At 47.1% G+C, this 17875-nt stretch overlaps 1 protein-coding gene across 3 annotated transcripts in view; it reads left to right on the top strand.

Annotated features, from left to right (window-relative positions):
• The window catches only part of BARX2 (BARX homeobox 2), a 67685-nt gene extending 50255 nt beyond the window's left edge, over nt 1-17430 (top strand). For 2 of the 3 annotated variants that reach the window (XM_057749018.1, XM_057749020.1), the window contains exons 2-4: nt 1816-2113; nt 7405-7501; nt 16484-17430. In XM_057749018.1, coding sequence (XP_057605001.1) covers nt 1816-2113; nt 7405-7501; nt 16484-16750 — 662 coding nt within the window. In that variant the 3' untranslated portion in view covers nt 16751-17430. The remainder of the gene's footprint in view (nt 1-1815; nt 2114-7404; nt 7502-16483) is intronic. The other variant, XM_057749019.1, reaches the window with a different exon arrangement.
• Nucleotides 17431-17875: the final 445 nt, after the last annotated feature.

The raw sequence follows: 17875 nt of genomic DNA, 5'->3' as shown, positions 1-17875 counted from the left end.
TCAAGCCATCAGCCACTACCTCCACCCCCGATGGTGAGCCTTGAGGGAACTCAGGATGGAGATGAATGGGCTTCCCAGCTGCCCACTGCCCAAGCCCTTGGCCACACTGCAGCCGTCCCCAGTGGTGCACCCTGAGGGGACTCAGGATGGGAAAGAACAGGATACTGGCCCCACATAGCTGAGGTACATATCAAAGGAAGAATTTCAAAGAGCCCAGACTCTTTCTTCCCATACCTAGAAAAGTGCTAAATTCATTAACGTGAGGTGTCTGGTTTTCTTTTTTTTAAATTTTTATTGGAGTATAGCTTTACAATGTTGTGTTAGTTTCTGCTGTACAGCAAAGTGAATCAGCTATATGTATACATATATCCCCTATTTTTTAGATTTCCTTCCCATTTAGGTCACCACAGAGCACTGAGTAGAGTTCCCTGTGCTATATAGTAGGTTCTCATTAGTTATCTATTTTATATATAGTAGTGTGTGTATTTCAATCCCAATCTTCCAGTTCATCTCTCCCCCCACCCACCTTGGTATCCATAAGTTTGTTCTCTACGTCTGTGTCTCTTTTTCTGCTTTGCAGATGAGTTCGTCGGTACCATTTTTCTAGATTCCACATATAAGCAATATTGTGCCATATTTGTTTTTCTCTTTCTGACACACTTCACTCTGTATGACCGTCTCTAGGCCTATCCATGGATTTCTTTAACAGTAATCTTTTGATATTTTCTCTGGTCTTTGTTGCAGAAACTCCATATGTACTGGCGCCTCCCTTACCTCTTCAGTGCAGCCCTTTAAAGCTATCTGAGAGGCTGCCTCCCAGGCTTGACGTCCGCCAAAATAGAAAACATAATTCTCACATTTTAGATTGTGCAGTTTTTTTTAGTCAACAAAAGACAGAACTGATTCTTGGACAGAAACGTGCTCTTGCCTTGACGTTCTTAAAGCAGAAGAGGTATAGAAGTAGCGTGGAGGCCACCACATCCCCCACCCCTGCACGCCCGGGACAGACATGGCTCACCAACCTCAGCTCAGTTTCCTCAGCCAGGCTCTGACCCAGCCTGAGACTCCTCCTGAACACAGTGCTGGAGGCAGCCAGTGTAATGGATGTGAATTTTCACGTGAATTAAAATCTTTTTGGCCCCCCCCTTTCAAAGTGATGTATCCCTGGGATTCATGATGTGGTAACAGCGCCGGACTTCAAGCCAGAAGAACCTGGCTTGACTCCTGAGTCTCCTCTTTCTTGCTCTGTGACACCATCAAGTCCCTTAGCCTTTCTGGGACTGTTTTCTTGTCTCTGAAATGAGGGCGTTGAATTAACCCTTAAACATCCTTCCAGCTCTGAAAAATGTTATGATTCAAGGTATGTAGACTTCTCAGAAAGAATTTATAGTTACAACCCTGTATTTTTTTAAAGACTGGAGGTGGTTCTCAGGTACATTGTATATCATATATGAATCTATTTCAGATTCCTTAAGTATGTGTTTCTAGCTTAATCTGACTACTTCCTTCCATCTGCTCAGTGCCATTGACCCATATCTCTGAGACTAGAATTTAGGGGTTCGAAAGGGAGAGATGGGGCAAGATTCACCTAAAACCAGACGAACTGCGGGACCCTCTTTTTGACCCTGAAGGACTTGAATGTTCTCACCCACCAGGCTGAGCAAATCTGCATGTGTCCTGCCCACCCGGCCTTCCCCCATGTATACCTCCTTGTGAACAGGAGGCCCTACCAGGCAGACGGGTCTCAGCACGGGGTCCTCTGAAGGCCTCTGGCCCCCTGCTCCTGTGTGACCTGCCTCCCTGTTTGTCTTCCAGGTCCCGCTTCCCTTCGGGCATACCCTCTCCTCTCGGTGATCACCCGACAGCCCACAGTCATCTCCCACCTGGTGCCCGCCACCCCAGGAATCGCCCAGGCACTGTCCCGCCACCCGGCTGCCGAGGCGGCCTCTGCTGAGGCCATAGGTGAGAACCATGGCAGCAGCGAGTCGGAGACAGAGCAGCCCACGCCCCGGCAGAAGAAGCCCCGCCGGAGCCGCACCATCTTCACCGAGCTGCAGCTCATGGGCCTGGAGAAAAAGTTCCAGAAGCAGAAGTACTTGTCCACCCCAGACAGGTGAGGACACAGGGAGGGGACTGTCCTCAGGTAAGGCCCCAGAGAAGGGAGACTCCTTTTGCTCTCGGCGTGGGACAGAGATCCACAAGGACTGTTCTAGAGTTTGTGCAGGACACTCTGGCAGGAATCTGTCCATCCCTCGGCTCACGCAATCTCAGCCTTGGTTTAATAGAAGCCAGGCCACCTGAATTCATCACATGTAGCCCAGGAGCCTGCCTGCTGTTGAATTTATACTGCTCACTATATCTCTGTATCTTAACTTCTCCAGTACAACAAGCAAAATAAAGTTTAGCAAATGCTTGCCCAGGTTCTCAGGTGGGAAACAGGTTTGGTGTTTAAAGCCACTTACACTCAGGATCAGATGCAGTGGGACTTGACCTGGAATTGGGGTCCATGATCTCCCCAGGGTCCTCCCCATCCTCCAGCCCCTAGCTGGCTTGGTGAGCCTGCCTGGCTCCTGCCTGGACGCACTGGATTGATGGAACTGCAGAGCTGTCAGATGTTCTGCTGGATTTGACGGGTGGCAAGTCAGAGCGATTTGGCTGAGATGTAGGAGGACCTGGATGAGGGTCCCTTCTTTAAACCCTTTTGAGATCCCAGTGAGGGCCACTGTGACCCCTGCTTTACTCCCCGCTTTCCTTAATTTAGCATCTTAACTGAAAAATATGCTGCAGGAGTGTGTGTCTTACCTTGTTCCTTCAAACTCACTCTGGAATGGGTGAGCTAATGTGTGATCCTATTTACTGGGGGTACTTTTTCTCTTCTTTTGCTCACTGCCTTGTCCATATCAGGTTTGACCTTACTCCTATTAAAGAGAAGGAAAGGAAACTCAAATGCATCTCGTAAGCTGTTTATTAGCTGTTTGATAAAAATTTAAGCGAGAGGGGAGCCTGCAAATCACTGACTAGGAGGGAATTGGTTTGCCGATTCAGTTAGTTGCGCACCAAGCCAGGCACTGTGGCAGGAATTATGAGTCCAGAAAGTAGCAGACAAGAGACCTGCTGTGGAGGATGTCATGGGAAAGGACACGGCTGTGGTAATGGCACTGCCACGCGGGGTGTGAATGCCAGCATCGCAGGGTGTGAGTACCAGCATGTTCCCACGGGCTGCAGGAGCACAAAGCAGTTGCTGAGTGTATCCGAGGGAGCTGGGAAGACTTCCTGGAGGAAGCAACACTTCAGAAGAGCTTTCATCCCAGGAGGGAGAGAGCACTCCACAGAGGGAGAGACACCCAAAAGGCACAGATGTGCTCGCTGGGCCTGCTGACAGCCCTGCTGGTGATGGGGCATCTCCAGCTTCAGGTGTGTGGGGGAACCATGGTGGGAGATGAGGCTGCAAAGGCGGGAAGGACCCTGTACATATGGCCAAAGAATGTGGACTTTGTCATGTAGCTGTGCGTCAGCAGCCATGAAGAGCTGGAAGCGGCATGGCCAGATTTACATTTTTTTTTTTAATTTTATTTTTTTGGCTGCATTGGGTCTTTGTTGCTGCACACGGGAGCAGAGAGCAGGGGCTACTCTTCATTGCAGCACGTAGGCTTCTCATTGTGGTGGCTTCTCTTATTTCGGAGCATGGGCTCTAGGCACACGGGCTCAGTAGTTGTGGCTCATGGGCTCAGTAGTTATGACACACAGGCTCAGTAGTTGTGGCTCTCGGGCTCTAGAATGTGGGTTTCAGTAGTTATGGCACATGGGCTCAGTAGTTGTGCTGCACGGGCTCAGTAGCTGTGGCTCAAGGGCTCTAGAGTGCAAGCTCAGTAATTGTGGCACATGGGCTTAGTTGCTCCATGGCATGTGGGATCTTCCCGGACTAGGGATCAAACCCTTGTCCCCTGCGTTGGCAAGCGGATTCTTAACCACTGTGCCACGAGGGAAGTCCCAGATTTACATTTTCAAATCCTCGCATTGGCAGCACCACAAGTGTTAGAGAGGGAAGAGATAGAACACGGAAAGGAGGTGGACAGAGTCCAGGAAGGGTCACCGAAGACCTGAATTAAGGTGGTGACAGTGGGAACAGAGAGCAGAGAATAGATGGGAGAACGATTCTGAAGCTGGAACAGACAGAATTGACATTGGCGTGAGGAAGAGAGCTGAGAATTCTGTGGTCCCTTGATTGGGCCACTAGGTAAAGAAGGACAAGCATTATCTGAAGCTGTAAGGCGGAGGACAGAGTGGGTTTGGAGGAGAAAGAGGGCTCTGTTTTGGACATAAGGAGTTTGGGGTGCCCTCGGGCCGACAGTGGAGACAGTCCTGTGAATTGGGGATTAATGGATGGGATCTCCAGGTATTGAAGGGCTCTCCTGAAGACGCCAGCGTGTAACGGAGAGCCTCATAGACTTGGCACCATGTGGAGTGGGCACCCTGATTTAAAATCAGCATGCTCGGGTGACATTTTAGGCTTAGTTTAGAAGGCAGCGAATTTTTTAGCAAAAATGTTAGTTCCAAATAAACCTCCTGGGGCTTCCTGATACCTGCCCAGGCACCTCTCAGGTGAGCTACGCAGGCTTGATTCACTTGCCTGGGAGGAGGACCCTCTGGCTGGTGTGGAAGCTGCCACCTGAGCCGCCCTCCCAGCTGTTCCTCACCTCCTATGTATGTATACGTGACCGGGGCCATGAGCACTCCCTCCTCCCACAGCGCACTCCCTCTTACCCTTTGTTTGTTTCTGCAGTTTCCTAGGTGACCCAGTCTAAGCGAATATGCAGGGAAGTGAGAATTTGTAACGGTGGCAGGTAATGAGAGAAGGCTGATGACAGTGAAATGTGTTTCTGGAGCCAGAGTGAGTCAGGGGGGCATTTTTCCCAAGTGAGCTCACCTCGTTTGCTAACACGGTGGCATAGCTGTGAACTTGACCCTTCCGTTCACTAATGCACCTGATGGCCTCAGGTGAACTGGCTGGGAAGGGACAGGGGGAACCCAGGGAGTACTTGTCTCCAGGGGTGGCCTGTGAGACCTGTGGGATGGCCCCCTGAGCTCTTGGTGCTGTAATGAATAGCTACTGGGGAAGCAGGGCTTCGTTAGTGGGGAGAATAGGGGCTGCTGGCACTGGGAATTTATTAGCTTCAGTCTGTTAATCACTTTCAATAAAACTGTCAGCGTCCAATAGCCCTTTTACTGGGACAGGCAGACATGTGTGAATGCAGATTGAAGCCAGGAGCTGAAGTTCCTTGAAGGAAAACGGTTTTTATTATTGGAGATTGAAATTGGGCACTCTGGTCACAGCAGGAGGGCTGGGCCACTGCACCTGGAGTGCCAGAAGTCGCACCTGGAACCTCCACTCCTGTACCCGCTGGTCTTCCTGAGGGTGAGATGTCGGTCGTTACTCCTCAGGTAGAGAAAGTTGCAGCGGAGGACTCGCACCAAGGAGTCCTTACAGCCCAGGCTGGTGGCTGTGCAGGCTGGTGTGAGATGGTGGACCTCAGCCCAAGCTCAGTCCTCAGAAACCAGGGGGCTTCCCAAAGTGGTGGTCCCTGCTCAAGCCGTGTCAGGGGTGCGGCACGACAGGTCCACGCTGCTCCGGGGACCAGGGCTGGGGCCTCGGGGAGGCAGCTGGTGTGGGCTCCTTCCAGCCAGAGGTGGTCCTTCCAGTGGGTGCTCAGGTGGACGTGGGGTTCTCCTCAGTAAACAGGTCAGTGCTTCCAGCAACCTCGGGGACGGCGGTGGGCAGCCTGTTTCCCGTTCCCATTTCATATGCTCTGCTGGGGTGGTTTGTGGCTTCTTGGGATGTCGCATCCTTGCATTTTCGCCACAAAAGCCTGAACGAGAGCTTCCCTTCGACAGATTGACCTTGTACAAATATACGGTGAGTGGAGGGAGCCCCTCACGGGAGGACACTGACATCAATAGACTTGAATCCTGCCTCCACCTCTTTCTCTAGGACCACCTAGCAGGGGTCAGCACAGGGCTACAGGGTAGATATTTTAGGCTTTGTGGGCCATGCGGTCTCTGTCACTACGCAGCTCTGAGGTTGTAGCACGAAAGCAGCCACAGACGAGATGTAAATGAATGAGCGTGGCTGTGTTCCAATAAAAGTTTATTTACAAAAATAGGTAGTGGATGGGACTTCCCTGATGGTCCAGTGGTTATGACTCCATGCTTCCAATGCAGGGGGCACAGGTTCAATCCCAGGTTGGAGAACTAAGATCCTTCATGCTGCGCAGGATGGCCAAAAAATAAAACAACAACAACAGTGTGATTAAACCAGCCAGGATGACTAAATATAATACCACAAACACTCAAAACAAACAAACAAACAAAAAATAGGTAGTGGATAGGACTTGGCCATGGTTGCCGAGAGATTCTAATCTCTCTTAGCCTCAGATCTCTCATCTGTAAGATGGGACTAATCAAATATACTTCACAGCAGGAAGGAATAGGTGTGAAAGGAATAAACGAGACGGCACATGTCATGTGCTCAGCACACAGCCTAGGATGCGGTGGTGCTCAGGAAACAGGTGCCGTGTTGTTAGAATTAGCTCCAATTGCACACTTCCCTGGGCTTTGACATTCAGTGCTTTTCAGGAGGCTACAGAGAAATGCAGGACCATCCTTAGCCATGGAATGGGAAGCAGGAGGGGCTACGGATGTAATGTTTCTCTTGGAATCTGGCATCCTAACAGTTGAGGGCAGCCACCGAGGGTGAGTCCGTCCATCAAAAGGGAGCCCTTGTTCAGGATTTACAATGCGGTTGGCACTTTCGTGATTGTAAAAGCAGCAGTTGAGTTAGGGAGTCAACTCTTGCAGTCAGCGAGGCAGAAATAACTCATGTGAAGCAATGAGAGACCAGCAGGAACTCAGAGCCACCTGGGTGACGGGTAACCTGTGCAGAAGAGGCACTCTGCATGGTGGGGGTGGGGGGAGAGGCAGCAGGAGGCTTATCCGCAGGAGGTGGGGCTTGAGCTGGATCTGCGTGATAAATGGGATGCTGATAAGGAAAATACCACTTTACCTTTTCTCCCCAGTTTGGATTTTGCGTAAGAGCTTTCATTTTGTACAGGATCAGAGTAAAGAGCCTATCAGGCCAGGAAGAGGAGTTTGCAGTAAAGGCTCAGACGTTCTTTTCAGGTCCAACATAGACAGTCCTTGGGCTCGGACATCTGTTTCTTAGCTTCCAGAGTTTCCTCCGCAGGATTTTTGGAAGGAAAGCAAAGCTCTTTGGGGAGGAATTGGTTTAATGGGGGGGGGGGTAGGGTACACACATTGGTAGCGGTGCCTAGAGCTAGCCATCAGGATCCCACCTCTGCTGCCCTTTCCCCTCTTCCTCATCCTTCCTCTGTCTCTTGCACCTTGTAGGTTGGACTTGGCCCAGTCTCTGGGACTCACTCAACTGCAGGTGAAGACTTGGTACCAGAATCGCAGGATGAAGTGGAAGAAAATGGTAAGAAAGACAGTAAGTCTTACCACGGGACCACATCGTGATGGGAAAAATTCTTCCTACAGGGCTGGTAAGAAGACAGGAAGGACCATTTGGTGGTTTGAGCTCCAGAGATTGGAAGGCCTTTTAAGATGCTGGCTAGGAGGGAGGCTGTTTGAACGAAAGGATGAGCCACTCTTTCTGACCCGGATTTCCTGACCAGAAGGATATTCTTTTTCACAGTTTTATTAGAAATAAAAGGAAAAGAAAAGCCCCCAAGCTTCTCAGTTGCTGGTTTTAACCCCACCTGCTAGCCTTTTCAAAGAACTTCCTTCCCCCTCCCACCAAGAGCTAAGAATAGAAGTCAGTCCTCTTTGTTGAGAGGACATGCAGGGCACATCTGCTCTTGTAGCTGTGTGTCCCTTAATGCAGTGATTCTCTACTCTAGTGGGTGGGGTCAGAGGAGCCTGGGTGGCAGATACAAATGGAGAACTCGAGGCCCCTTCCAGGATGCTGACTCCCCGTCACAGGACAGCGGACGTTAACTAGCACCCGGGTTCCTCTGATGCAGGTGGTACAGTGAGTCTGGTTTCCCCAGTGCTGCTTTCATGCGTAGCTGATGAGTGGTTCCATACTTGGTTTTTAAATGAACTTATTAGTATAAACATCTCTTAAAAAAAAAAAAGAATAAACGTCTCTGCATTTTGAGGAACTCTATTTCATAATGGTTTACGACCCCTCTTGTTTTGAAAAGCACAGTTAAATCCAAATTTTCCAAAGTAGTTGAGCTTCACTTCTAGTTTTGTAAACCCCAAGGGTCAGGTCAAAGCCCAGAGAAAAGAGGAGGGTTGGGATGAGGGTGGGAAGAAGCCTCGCTCTGATTCTTTAGAGAACACGTGCACCACGGCCTCTGACACGTCTGCACTGCATCCCGCTGGCCACCTCTCCTCTCTTGTGGACCAGGCATCTCGGGCCTGTCTGCATGACATTCTCATTTGCTAAGCCATCTGGTCACAAGCATGTTTCCTGGTATCTCAAGGGTTGGAATATGAATTTTTTCGCAACTACCAAATAACTAAGGTCCTCCCGCCACCTAATTTTCGGAAAAAAGAAAAAGAGTTAATAGTATTTTTTGATAATAGGTAGTAGATTTTGAGTTTTCTCAATTTTGTATTTTTTGTCCAATATTTTTTTCTGAAAACTTTAGTTCTTGCTATTGCCTCCTAACAAGGAGAAGGATAAATTAATAAATTGTAAGTGAATATTAATGGGGAAATTAGAAGAAAGCCACCAAAGCAGCATTTATTATATTCCCAGAAAAAAATTCCTGGGCAGATCTCATCATTTCTTCTGGAGGGACCTGCCCCGGAGGTGGAAGGATGTTTCAGATGGAGGCAGCCTGGCCCATGAATGCTCTTCCAGTGAGGCAGGCTTGCCAGGCACGTGCACAGACACACATATTGCATGCATCAACAGATATGTATTCAGATATGTATTCAGTGTCTCTTGTGAACCAGGCCTCTGATTCGTCCGATGCGCTATAGGAAGTCATGGAACAAAATATAACCCTGTCTTCGTGGACTTTATGATCTAGTTGAAGAACTGAGGCCCAGGAAGCAGTAAGGGAGCACATCGTAATTAAAGTGCTGGTTGTTTACTTACTGATTTAGAACCTGTAAGTGTTCAGAGGAGAGGTATTGGGACAGGTTGCAGGGAGAAGGTGAAACTGAAGGATAAATAAGATTCAGTGAATTGCTCCCCAACTTCCAGAATGCTAAGACACCTGTGAAACCTTTTGAGGGATTGATCTCTAAAGGAACCAGATCTGGGAGCTGGAAACACTGGGCCAGATTTGGGAGCTGGAAAAACTTGCCCCTCCCTGGCTGGTTTTGGGCAAGTCTCTTCACTGCTTTATGTGCGAGTTCTACCACCCACCTCCTTCGCCGTCCATCATCATCATCAAAATCAATGTTTCCTGAGTGGCAGAGGCATTGTTTAAATTGGTTATCAGTGATCTTTTCATGAGTCAGACGGTGAACGAACTGACAGCCTGACATCTCTGCCAGCACCGCCCCGTGCCCGTGGGGGACACGTGTGCCTCTGCCTCTGACATCACCTGTTTTCCACCAGCCACTGCACTGCTGGCACAGCCGTGGGCTGGGTGTAGATGGTTATCAATGTTGTATGAAACAAAATGGAAGTAACTTTGCAGATCTGACCTGAGAGAGCATTCCACAGGCCAACCGGATTCAGGCCCCTTTGGGAAACAAGAGTGCGTTTCATTTCATCTCGTGAGCACTTACTTTCACCAGGCAATGGAGATGCAACCATACGACACCAATCCATCCATTAAAAAATAAAATTCAGGGGCTTCCCTGGTGGCGCAGTGGTTAAGAATCTGCCTGCCAATGCAGGCAGGGTACGAGGGACATGGGTACGAGCCCTGGCCCAAGAAGATCCCACATACCGCGGAGCAACTAAGCCAGTGCACCACAACTACTGAGCCTGCTCTCTGGAGCCTGTGAGCCACAACTACGGAGCCCACATGCTGGAACTACTGAAGCCTATACGTCTAGAGCCCATCCCGTGCTCCGCAGCAAGAGAAGCCCACGCACTACAACAAAGAGTAGCCCCCGCTCATCGCAACTAGAGAAAGCCCGTGCACAGCAATGAAGACCCAACACAGCCATAACTAACTAACTAAATAAATAAATTTATAAAAATAAATTAAAACTGAAAGAACATACTCAGTCAAGTGGGGGAGACAGGCCTGTGAGCCGCTCATTATTCACAGTGATCAGGGCAACAGTGGAAGGATTTATGAGGTTCAGAATCAGTAGAAAAGGGAGGGCTTCCCATGCCATCTAAGTTGGGTTTAGTGGATGAACAGACATGTGCCAGGTGAAGGTGGGATGGGTGTCACAGGCAGAAGGAAGGGACAGAAGTACATGGGGCACAGGGAGGACCTCAGATCGGCTGGGGCGAAGATGAAAGCGAAATGGCTCAGGCGTGGGTCACATTCACACTCTCCCAGAACAGCAGGGCGTTCTTGGGCTCCTGATTGCTTCATAGTTTCCCCTGGGAAAACTCTCTCAAGGCTGTCTCTTCAGGGACTGGGGAAGAACAGCAAAGGATAATTGAGTAAGAAAGATGTCTCAAGGCGAGTAATCTCATTGGAAGTGGAAAAAGATTAGTGCTTGCTTCTCAGAGTTATTCGCACGATGCCAAGGACAGCGCTGCCAGAACCAAGATAGCATCTCTGACTAGTTTTTACCGGTCAGCGTGCGTAACCTGTAGCTGGTTGAGAAAATGTGATCTTGCACAATCAGTGGGATGCTCACCCTCCATTCCACTTCTGCTTGGCTTTAGTAGGGTCCACCTGGCTTTGCAGCGGGTCGGAAGTACCTCATCATTCAGTGGTACTTTTCAGCTCCAAAGTACAGTTCTGTTATGTGAGAGGGTCCAGATGGGTGGCACCTTCCTCTCCCAGTCACAGAACTGGTGGGCCACATACCACATGCATTGTCATCTTTCCCATAGAAAGTCTCCAGCTAGTCAGCAGTTCCAGGAAACTGTACCGGTTGCTACCTATGTCATCTTGGGCAGGTGACAACCTCTGTGTGTCTGCTTCCTCATCATTAAATGCCTAACATCCACCTAACAGGGATGCGGATGAGGTGACTGAGCCTATTCATGTAGGACTCAGAACAGTGCCTGTCCCATAGGATACGGCCAAGAAATGTTAGCTGTTATTCGTTTTATTATTATTATTTTTAATTCTTTGCCTATCCACAAAATTCATGTCTCCAAAAAATATACACTTTTGGAGGCCAGGTGAGATAACCCCAAAGTGAATTCTGCAGGTTTCTGGGACTGGGGTTAGGACAGTCCTGGGCATTTGTGTGTCGTCGTTCCCCTCCCGCCAGCCTTCCCTGGTCAGAGCCTCAGCATTCGGGCTTGAGTTGAGTGGAACATCCCATCTACAGGCAGAAAATCTGCTAAACAACGTGCTGGGTGGGGAGAGATCCCTGCTAGAGATTGTGAACTTCTCAGCTTTGGAGAAATATCATCAGTTACATGGCTCTCACCGTTCCATAGAGCTGCAGATAAAGATAGAGAAAAGGGGGTAAAAAAGCACTGGCTTAATGAGTCCATGGCCTAGGATCTGCTGGGAGATCGGGTAAGTGCAGATAAATATTGGAGTCAGAAACATCAACTGCACATTGTATGTATTCCTTGCACATTACATGCAATGAAATACTGATAAGCGTGTTAGGTTCAGGGGACTTTTGGCAGTCCAGTGATTAAGACCTCGTGCTACCAATGCAGGGGGCACGGGTTCAATCCCTGGTTGGGGAACTAAGATCCCACATGCCACTTGGCACTGCTAAAAATTTTTTTTTTTAAATGTTAGATTCAAACAATCAGTGTTTCGTGTTCAAATCCCAGCTCTGCCTTGCGTTGCTTTTCCATCATGACAAACTATTTTGCTCGGTTTCCTGGCCTGAAAAATAGGGGAGGTAGAAGGTTCCTCTCTGCACTGACATTCAGGCGTTCTAGTCAAAGTGCCTGTTTCCCACCCAGCTGTGCCCCTCGGGAAGGAAGGAGAGGCCTGGTCCTGACATCCTCAGCAGGAGGACATGGAAGAATCTAGTTTTAGAGTTTGGAGGAGGGCTGCCTGCAGGCCTGGCTAATAAAAGTAGATGGTGTGGTAGGTGTTTTTCCCAGAGGTATGTGACCTCACCGGCAAGGGGTTGTCTGGCTTCTCTGGACCAAGGAAACTAAATTGGCTCTGGGGATGCCTGGAGAGGAGGGGTCCTAGAAGGAGGGCCTCAGGGTGCAAACGAGTGTGTAGCTCCAGTGTGGGGTAGTTGTGAGATAATTGCATGTCTCAGGTGTGCTGGGAGGCAGGGGCCAGAGGTCAAGTGAGAAAAGCAGCCAAGAAGGTAGTTATCTCCTAATTATTGCTTGTGCTGGAATGTTTTATTCCATTTAGAAAATGGTCTGATTGTTTTGATTTTTTTTTTTTTTATGCTGTAGGAAAACAGCCAGGTGGGGTCTAGCCAAGCTGTGTGGGTGGTGTTCTCTAATTGCTGGGCTGGACTTTCTTTTGCCAATTAGGTGGCTTCCTTAGACCTGCCCTTTTATAACTTGATTACTACATGGGGCAACTCGATTTTGTATAACCTCTTTCATACTGAGTGGAGCTGCTTTCAACATGTCCATTTCATCTTGGCACACTTGGGTGCTTTCGACAGCCTGTGCTCAGACTGAAGTCAATATCAGATTCTGACTTATGTGAAAAGGAATATAGGGATGTCTTCTCCCCAGAGACTGATTCTGTCAGCATCTATACCTTGTTAGAAGTCCCCTTCACGTTTGTGTGTTAGCTGTGCAGATTCTGTGCAGTGGCTGAGCAGATTCCCAGCTAAAAGGAGGTGTTTATTGAGAACTTATGATTTTCCTTACACCAAATACAAAAGTTAACTAAAAATGAATCATAAACCTAAATGTAAACAATAAACTATAAAACTCTTAGAAGAAAATATTTACTCTTAGACTAAATATTTATGACCTTGGGTTAGGCAAAACCTTCTTAGATATGACACCAAAAGCACAAGCAACAACAACAAAAACAAAATTGGACTTTATCATAATTAAAAACTTTTGTGCTGTGAAGCACATCATCAAGAAAGTGAAAAGGCAACACACAGAACAGGAGAACATATTTGCAAATCTTATATCTGCTAAGGGACTTTTATCCAAAGTATACTGAGAATTCATAACTCAGTAATAAAAAAAGACAACCACATTTTTAAATGGGCAAAGGATTTGAATAGACATATCTCCAAGGAAGATATACAGCTGGCCCATAAGCACATGAAAAAATGCTCAACTTTATTAGTTGTCCGGGACGTACAAATCAAAAACACAATACAGGGCTTCCCTGGTGGTGCAGTGGTTAAGAATTTGCCTGCCAATGCAGGGGACATGGGTTTGAGCCCTGGTCCAGGAAGATCCCACATGCCTCAGAGCAGCTAAGCCTGTGCGCCACTACTATAGAGCCTGCGCTCCAGAGCCCAGGAGCCACAACTATTGAGCCCACATGCCACAACTACTGAAGCCCATACACCTAGAGCCTGTGCTCCGCAATAGGAGAAGCCACCGCAATGAGAAGTCACCACAATGAGAAGCCCGTGCACCACAACGAAGAGTAGCCCCTGCTCTCCGCAACTAGAGAAAGCCCACGCACAGAAACAAAGACCCAACACAGCCAATAAATAAATAAATAAATAAATAAATAAATAAATAAATAAATTTATTTATTTAAAAAAGTAAAATAAAAGTTATTGAGAATAGCAAAGAGCTTTTGTTTAAAAAACAAAATCAAAAACACAATACAACTTCACACCCACTAGGATGGTTAGGCTCAAAAAGACATAGTAACAGGTGTTGGCAAGGATGTGGAGAACTGGAACCCTCATATACTGCTGACTGGAATGGAACATGGTGCAGCTGCTTTGGAAGACAGTCTAGAAATTCCTCAAAATGTTAAACATAGAGTTACCATTTGACACAGCAATTCCACTTCTGGTCAGATACCCAAAAGAAGTAAGAGCGGGGACAGAAACAGATATTTGTATACCCATGTTCATGGAAGCCTTATTTACCATATTCAAAGGGTGGAAGCAATCCAGCTGGCCATCAGCTGATGAATGGATAAACAGATTGTGGTTTTCCACACAGCGGATATTATTTGGCCATGAAAAGGAACAAAATTCTAACATATGACACAACTTGGTGAACCTTGAAAACCTAAGTGAAAAGAAGCAGTCGCACAGGACGACACATTGTAAGATTCCCTTCATATGAAACGTCCAGGACAGGCAAATCTGTAAAAACAGAAAGCACGTTCATGGTTGCCTAGGGTTGGGGGCAGGGGAGAAATAGGGAGTGGCTGCTAACGGGTACAGGCTTTCTCTTGGGGGTGATGAAAATGTTCTAAAAGTGGATTCTGATGAGAGCTGCACAATTCTATGACTATATAAAAAACCCACTAGATCGTGCACTATAAATGAATGAAATGTGTGGTGTGTGAAGTATGTCTCAACAAAGCTTTTCTGAAAAAGAATGTATGGTTTATCGAGTTACTGCATTCATTCTTACAACTCAGCACCCAGAGGTCTTCTGCTGCTCTTAGAGGAGAGAGAGGTAGTGAGTAAATATTTAACAACTGCATAGAAAGTTACTTGGAAGTTAGAGGCTGGGAGCACAAAACAAGGGATAGGTGCAGGATTTACCTTCAAGGAGCTTCTGTTCAAATGAGGAAGCTAAGATTACAACAGGTGTGTAAGCAGCAAAACTATATCCCACTCCTGATTATCTATGCTAATTCAGGTCCTCCCGAAGCCCTTCTCACAAGTTGCCCAGAAAATCAGCAGCTACACCAGCCAGAGTTCAGAGCCAGTGGAGGAAGGAGTGTCTGTTATCTATCCCAGAGTTACATATAAATGTTTTAAAAATTATCCCTGCCTACCTCATGAGATTCTTACGTAAGTCACAAATGTGCAAGTCGTGTGAAATCAGTAAAGGCCGTTGGGTTACTATTATTTTGCTTACTTTGTATTTCTGCAGTCCAATGGAAAGGCATGTTGAGAAAGGTTAGTTCATTCGATGACAGTTGTTGATCGCCCCCTATGTTCAGGGACTGGGTGGGAGGGACAGGTAATTAAACATGCAGTGACAGGTGTGTATGAAAAGTGCTCTGATAGGCCACATAACTTAGACTTGGGAGGTTAGGTCAGGCTCCCAGGAGCAGGCACTGTCTAAGCTGAGTTACCCAGACCAGGAGGGTGGGAGGCAGATTCTGGAGCACTCAGGAACACTTCTGGTTCTTTCCTATACATTATCTGTTGGTACCCCTCACCATAGCCCTGTGCAGTAAAGTATGATTGTCCCCATTTTACAGATTAGGAAACTGAGACTCAGAGTCTTTAAAGGACTCTCCCAAAGACAAAGTGGATAAGGAGCACAGTTAGAATTTAATCTAGCTATTCCACTTTCAAAGCTAGAACACTCTCTTCTGTGTGCTACTGCTTCTTCGAACAATACAAAACCATGTTACATGACTTTTTTTCTGATTTGTTGTTGAAAAAATTAGAAAATACGTGATCATTGTTGAAAAATTAGAAAATACAGGAAAAAACCATAAAGAAAATTTTTTTTATATTATCCATGATCCTGAGACTACAAACAGGTGGTGTGTAGTTGTCTAGCTACCAAATTAAATTATGCTGGTTTAGAACCTGTTTTTCACAAAAATATATTGTTTCCCATGTTATTATACATTCTCCTATATAATGGGTGTAATGGTTATCAAATGTTCTCTCTTTGCCATATCCTATAATTACACAGTCAGTTATATGGTGGACACCTTAGAGTATGTTTTTTTTTTTTGCTGTTATAACCAGTTTTTGCTGTTATAATCAATTTTGTGATGAACATTTTTGCACATCAGTCATTGTCCCAATCTTTGAAGGCTTCCTTAGACTAAATTGTTAAAAATGGAATTTCTGTGTCAAAGGGTATGCACATTTTCAGACTTTTGATTTGCATTCTCAGATTGTCTTTTGAAAAAGCTGTACCAATTACACTTTCACACTAGCATATGAGCGTTTCTCTTCCTGTTTGCTACAAATATTGTCTTTTTCTTATAACTTGTCAACTTGCTTTCACATTCATATTTTGTCATTTCTTTCCCTGCTGTTGAAGTTGGGTTTTTTCCTGTTTATGATCATTGCATTTAATGCCAGTAGAAGTGATATTGACTAAAAATTCATTGAGCCTTTCGTGAATGAAGCTGTCTTTGTAGACTAACTGCAGGTGACCCGTGGAGAATATTTTTTGCCAAACCTACAGCTTCACTGCTGGGAAGGAATGGGTTAGAGGCCTTGGGAGTGGGAAAGTGGAGGGAAGGAGTTATTTCTTAGGTTTGATGACTGTTTTTCTCCCACGTAGGTTCTTAAAGGTGGACAGGAGGCACCCACAAAACCCAAAGGTCGTCCCAAGAAGAACTCTATCCCCACATCAGAAGAGATCGAAGCTGAAGAGAAGTTGAACAGCCAGGCCCAGAGCCAGGAGCACCAGGAGTCCTCCCAGGGCCAAGAGGGGCTCTGTGACACGCAGGAACCAAAAGCACACAGTGTCCCCGTAGATGTGGCCGAGCCCCCAGGCCAGCCCCAGGAGTTGCCAGTAGCCTCTTCGGAACCCCCACCATCAAGCTAAAATAAAACTCTTGTGGGGGGAGGGGGAGATTGGGAAGAAGGGAAAGAGAGAAGGCAGGGAGACCAGGGAGAGGAAAGCTTCGGAGAGCTGGTGACTTGGGGGGAGAAGACCACCGCCGGCTCGCTCCCTCCTGCCCACAGGTCTCACCTTGAGCTTTTGAGGAAGACTTGCTCACCTTAGCCTCCTCTTTCTGAAAGGCTGCGTTAGCCACGGATGCCCTTGACTAAGGGACACAGTGCCTTGGAACTGCAAGCCCCAGCCAGGGTGACGCCATGAGGCTGTTGGGGTCCAACCCCACCCCGCCCCACCGGTGTGGTGGAGGATGCTCTGGTCAGAGGAGAGCGAGATGGAGGAGTGGGCAGCATGTCCAGGTTCCTTGCTGACTCAGCACTTATTTCTGTAGTTTTAAAAGAGAATTTAATGTTTTTGGTTGGTTTTTTTTGGGGGGGGGAGGGGTTGGTGAGGGCAAATAAGAGTTGGAGGAAGGGAGTTCTGTGTTAATAGAATAAAGTTTGTTTGAAGACACGTGTGCCTTTGTACCCATTGTAAGGTGGTCAGGTGACCCAAGAACAGATAAACCTTGTTTTTCTTGCTTCATTAAGTTGTCATCCCTGAAGCTGCAATGCAGATATGTGAAGATAACTTTTATTTTTTAATTAAAAATAAATCTTTCAAAAAAGGATTGGGTGTATTGTTTCTTCTGGGGAGGATATTTAGCCCTTTTTTTTAAAAAATCTATTCTTTATTGAAGTATAGTTGACTTACAATGTTTTGTTAACTTCTGCTGTACAGCAAAGTGACTCAGTTATACACATATATACATTCTTTTTCATATTCTTTTCCATGACGGTTTATCTCAGGATACTGAATTGACAGATGAATGGATAAAGATGTGGTCCATATATGCAATGGAATACTACTTACCCCTTCTTGAGTATGTCCTGTGGAAAGAGAGACACAGAGATGGCCCGGCTCCCTGGGCTTTAATCTCCCCAGAAAGAACATGTAAGGTTGGGCCAGGCCTCTGGTGTGCAAGTGCAGAGCAAACAGAAGCAGCTCGAGAGGCAGGGGAGCAGGGGCTCTGCACCCCCCCACCGCCAGCGCCTCCCAGCCAGGGGGCTCTGC

The sequence above is a fragment of the Hippopotamus amphibius genome, chromosome 9 (assembly GCF_030028045.1).
Source record: "Hippopotamus amphibius kiboko isolate mHipAmp2 chromosome 9, mHipAmp2.hap2, whole genome shotgun sequence".
In the NCBI taxonomy this organism is placed as follows: domain Eukaryota; kingdom Metazoa; phylum Chordata; class Mammalia; order Artiodactyla; family Hippopotamidae; genus Hippopotamus; species Hippopotamus amphibius.
Note: the sequence above shows the minus strand (reverse complement) of the source record. Positions and strands in the feature narration are given on the sequence as shown.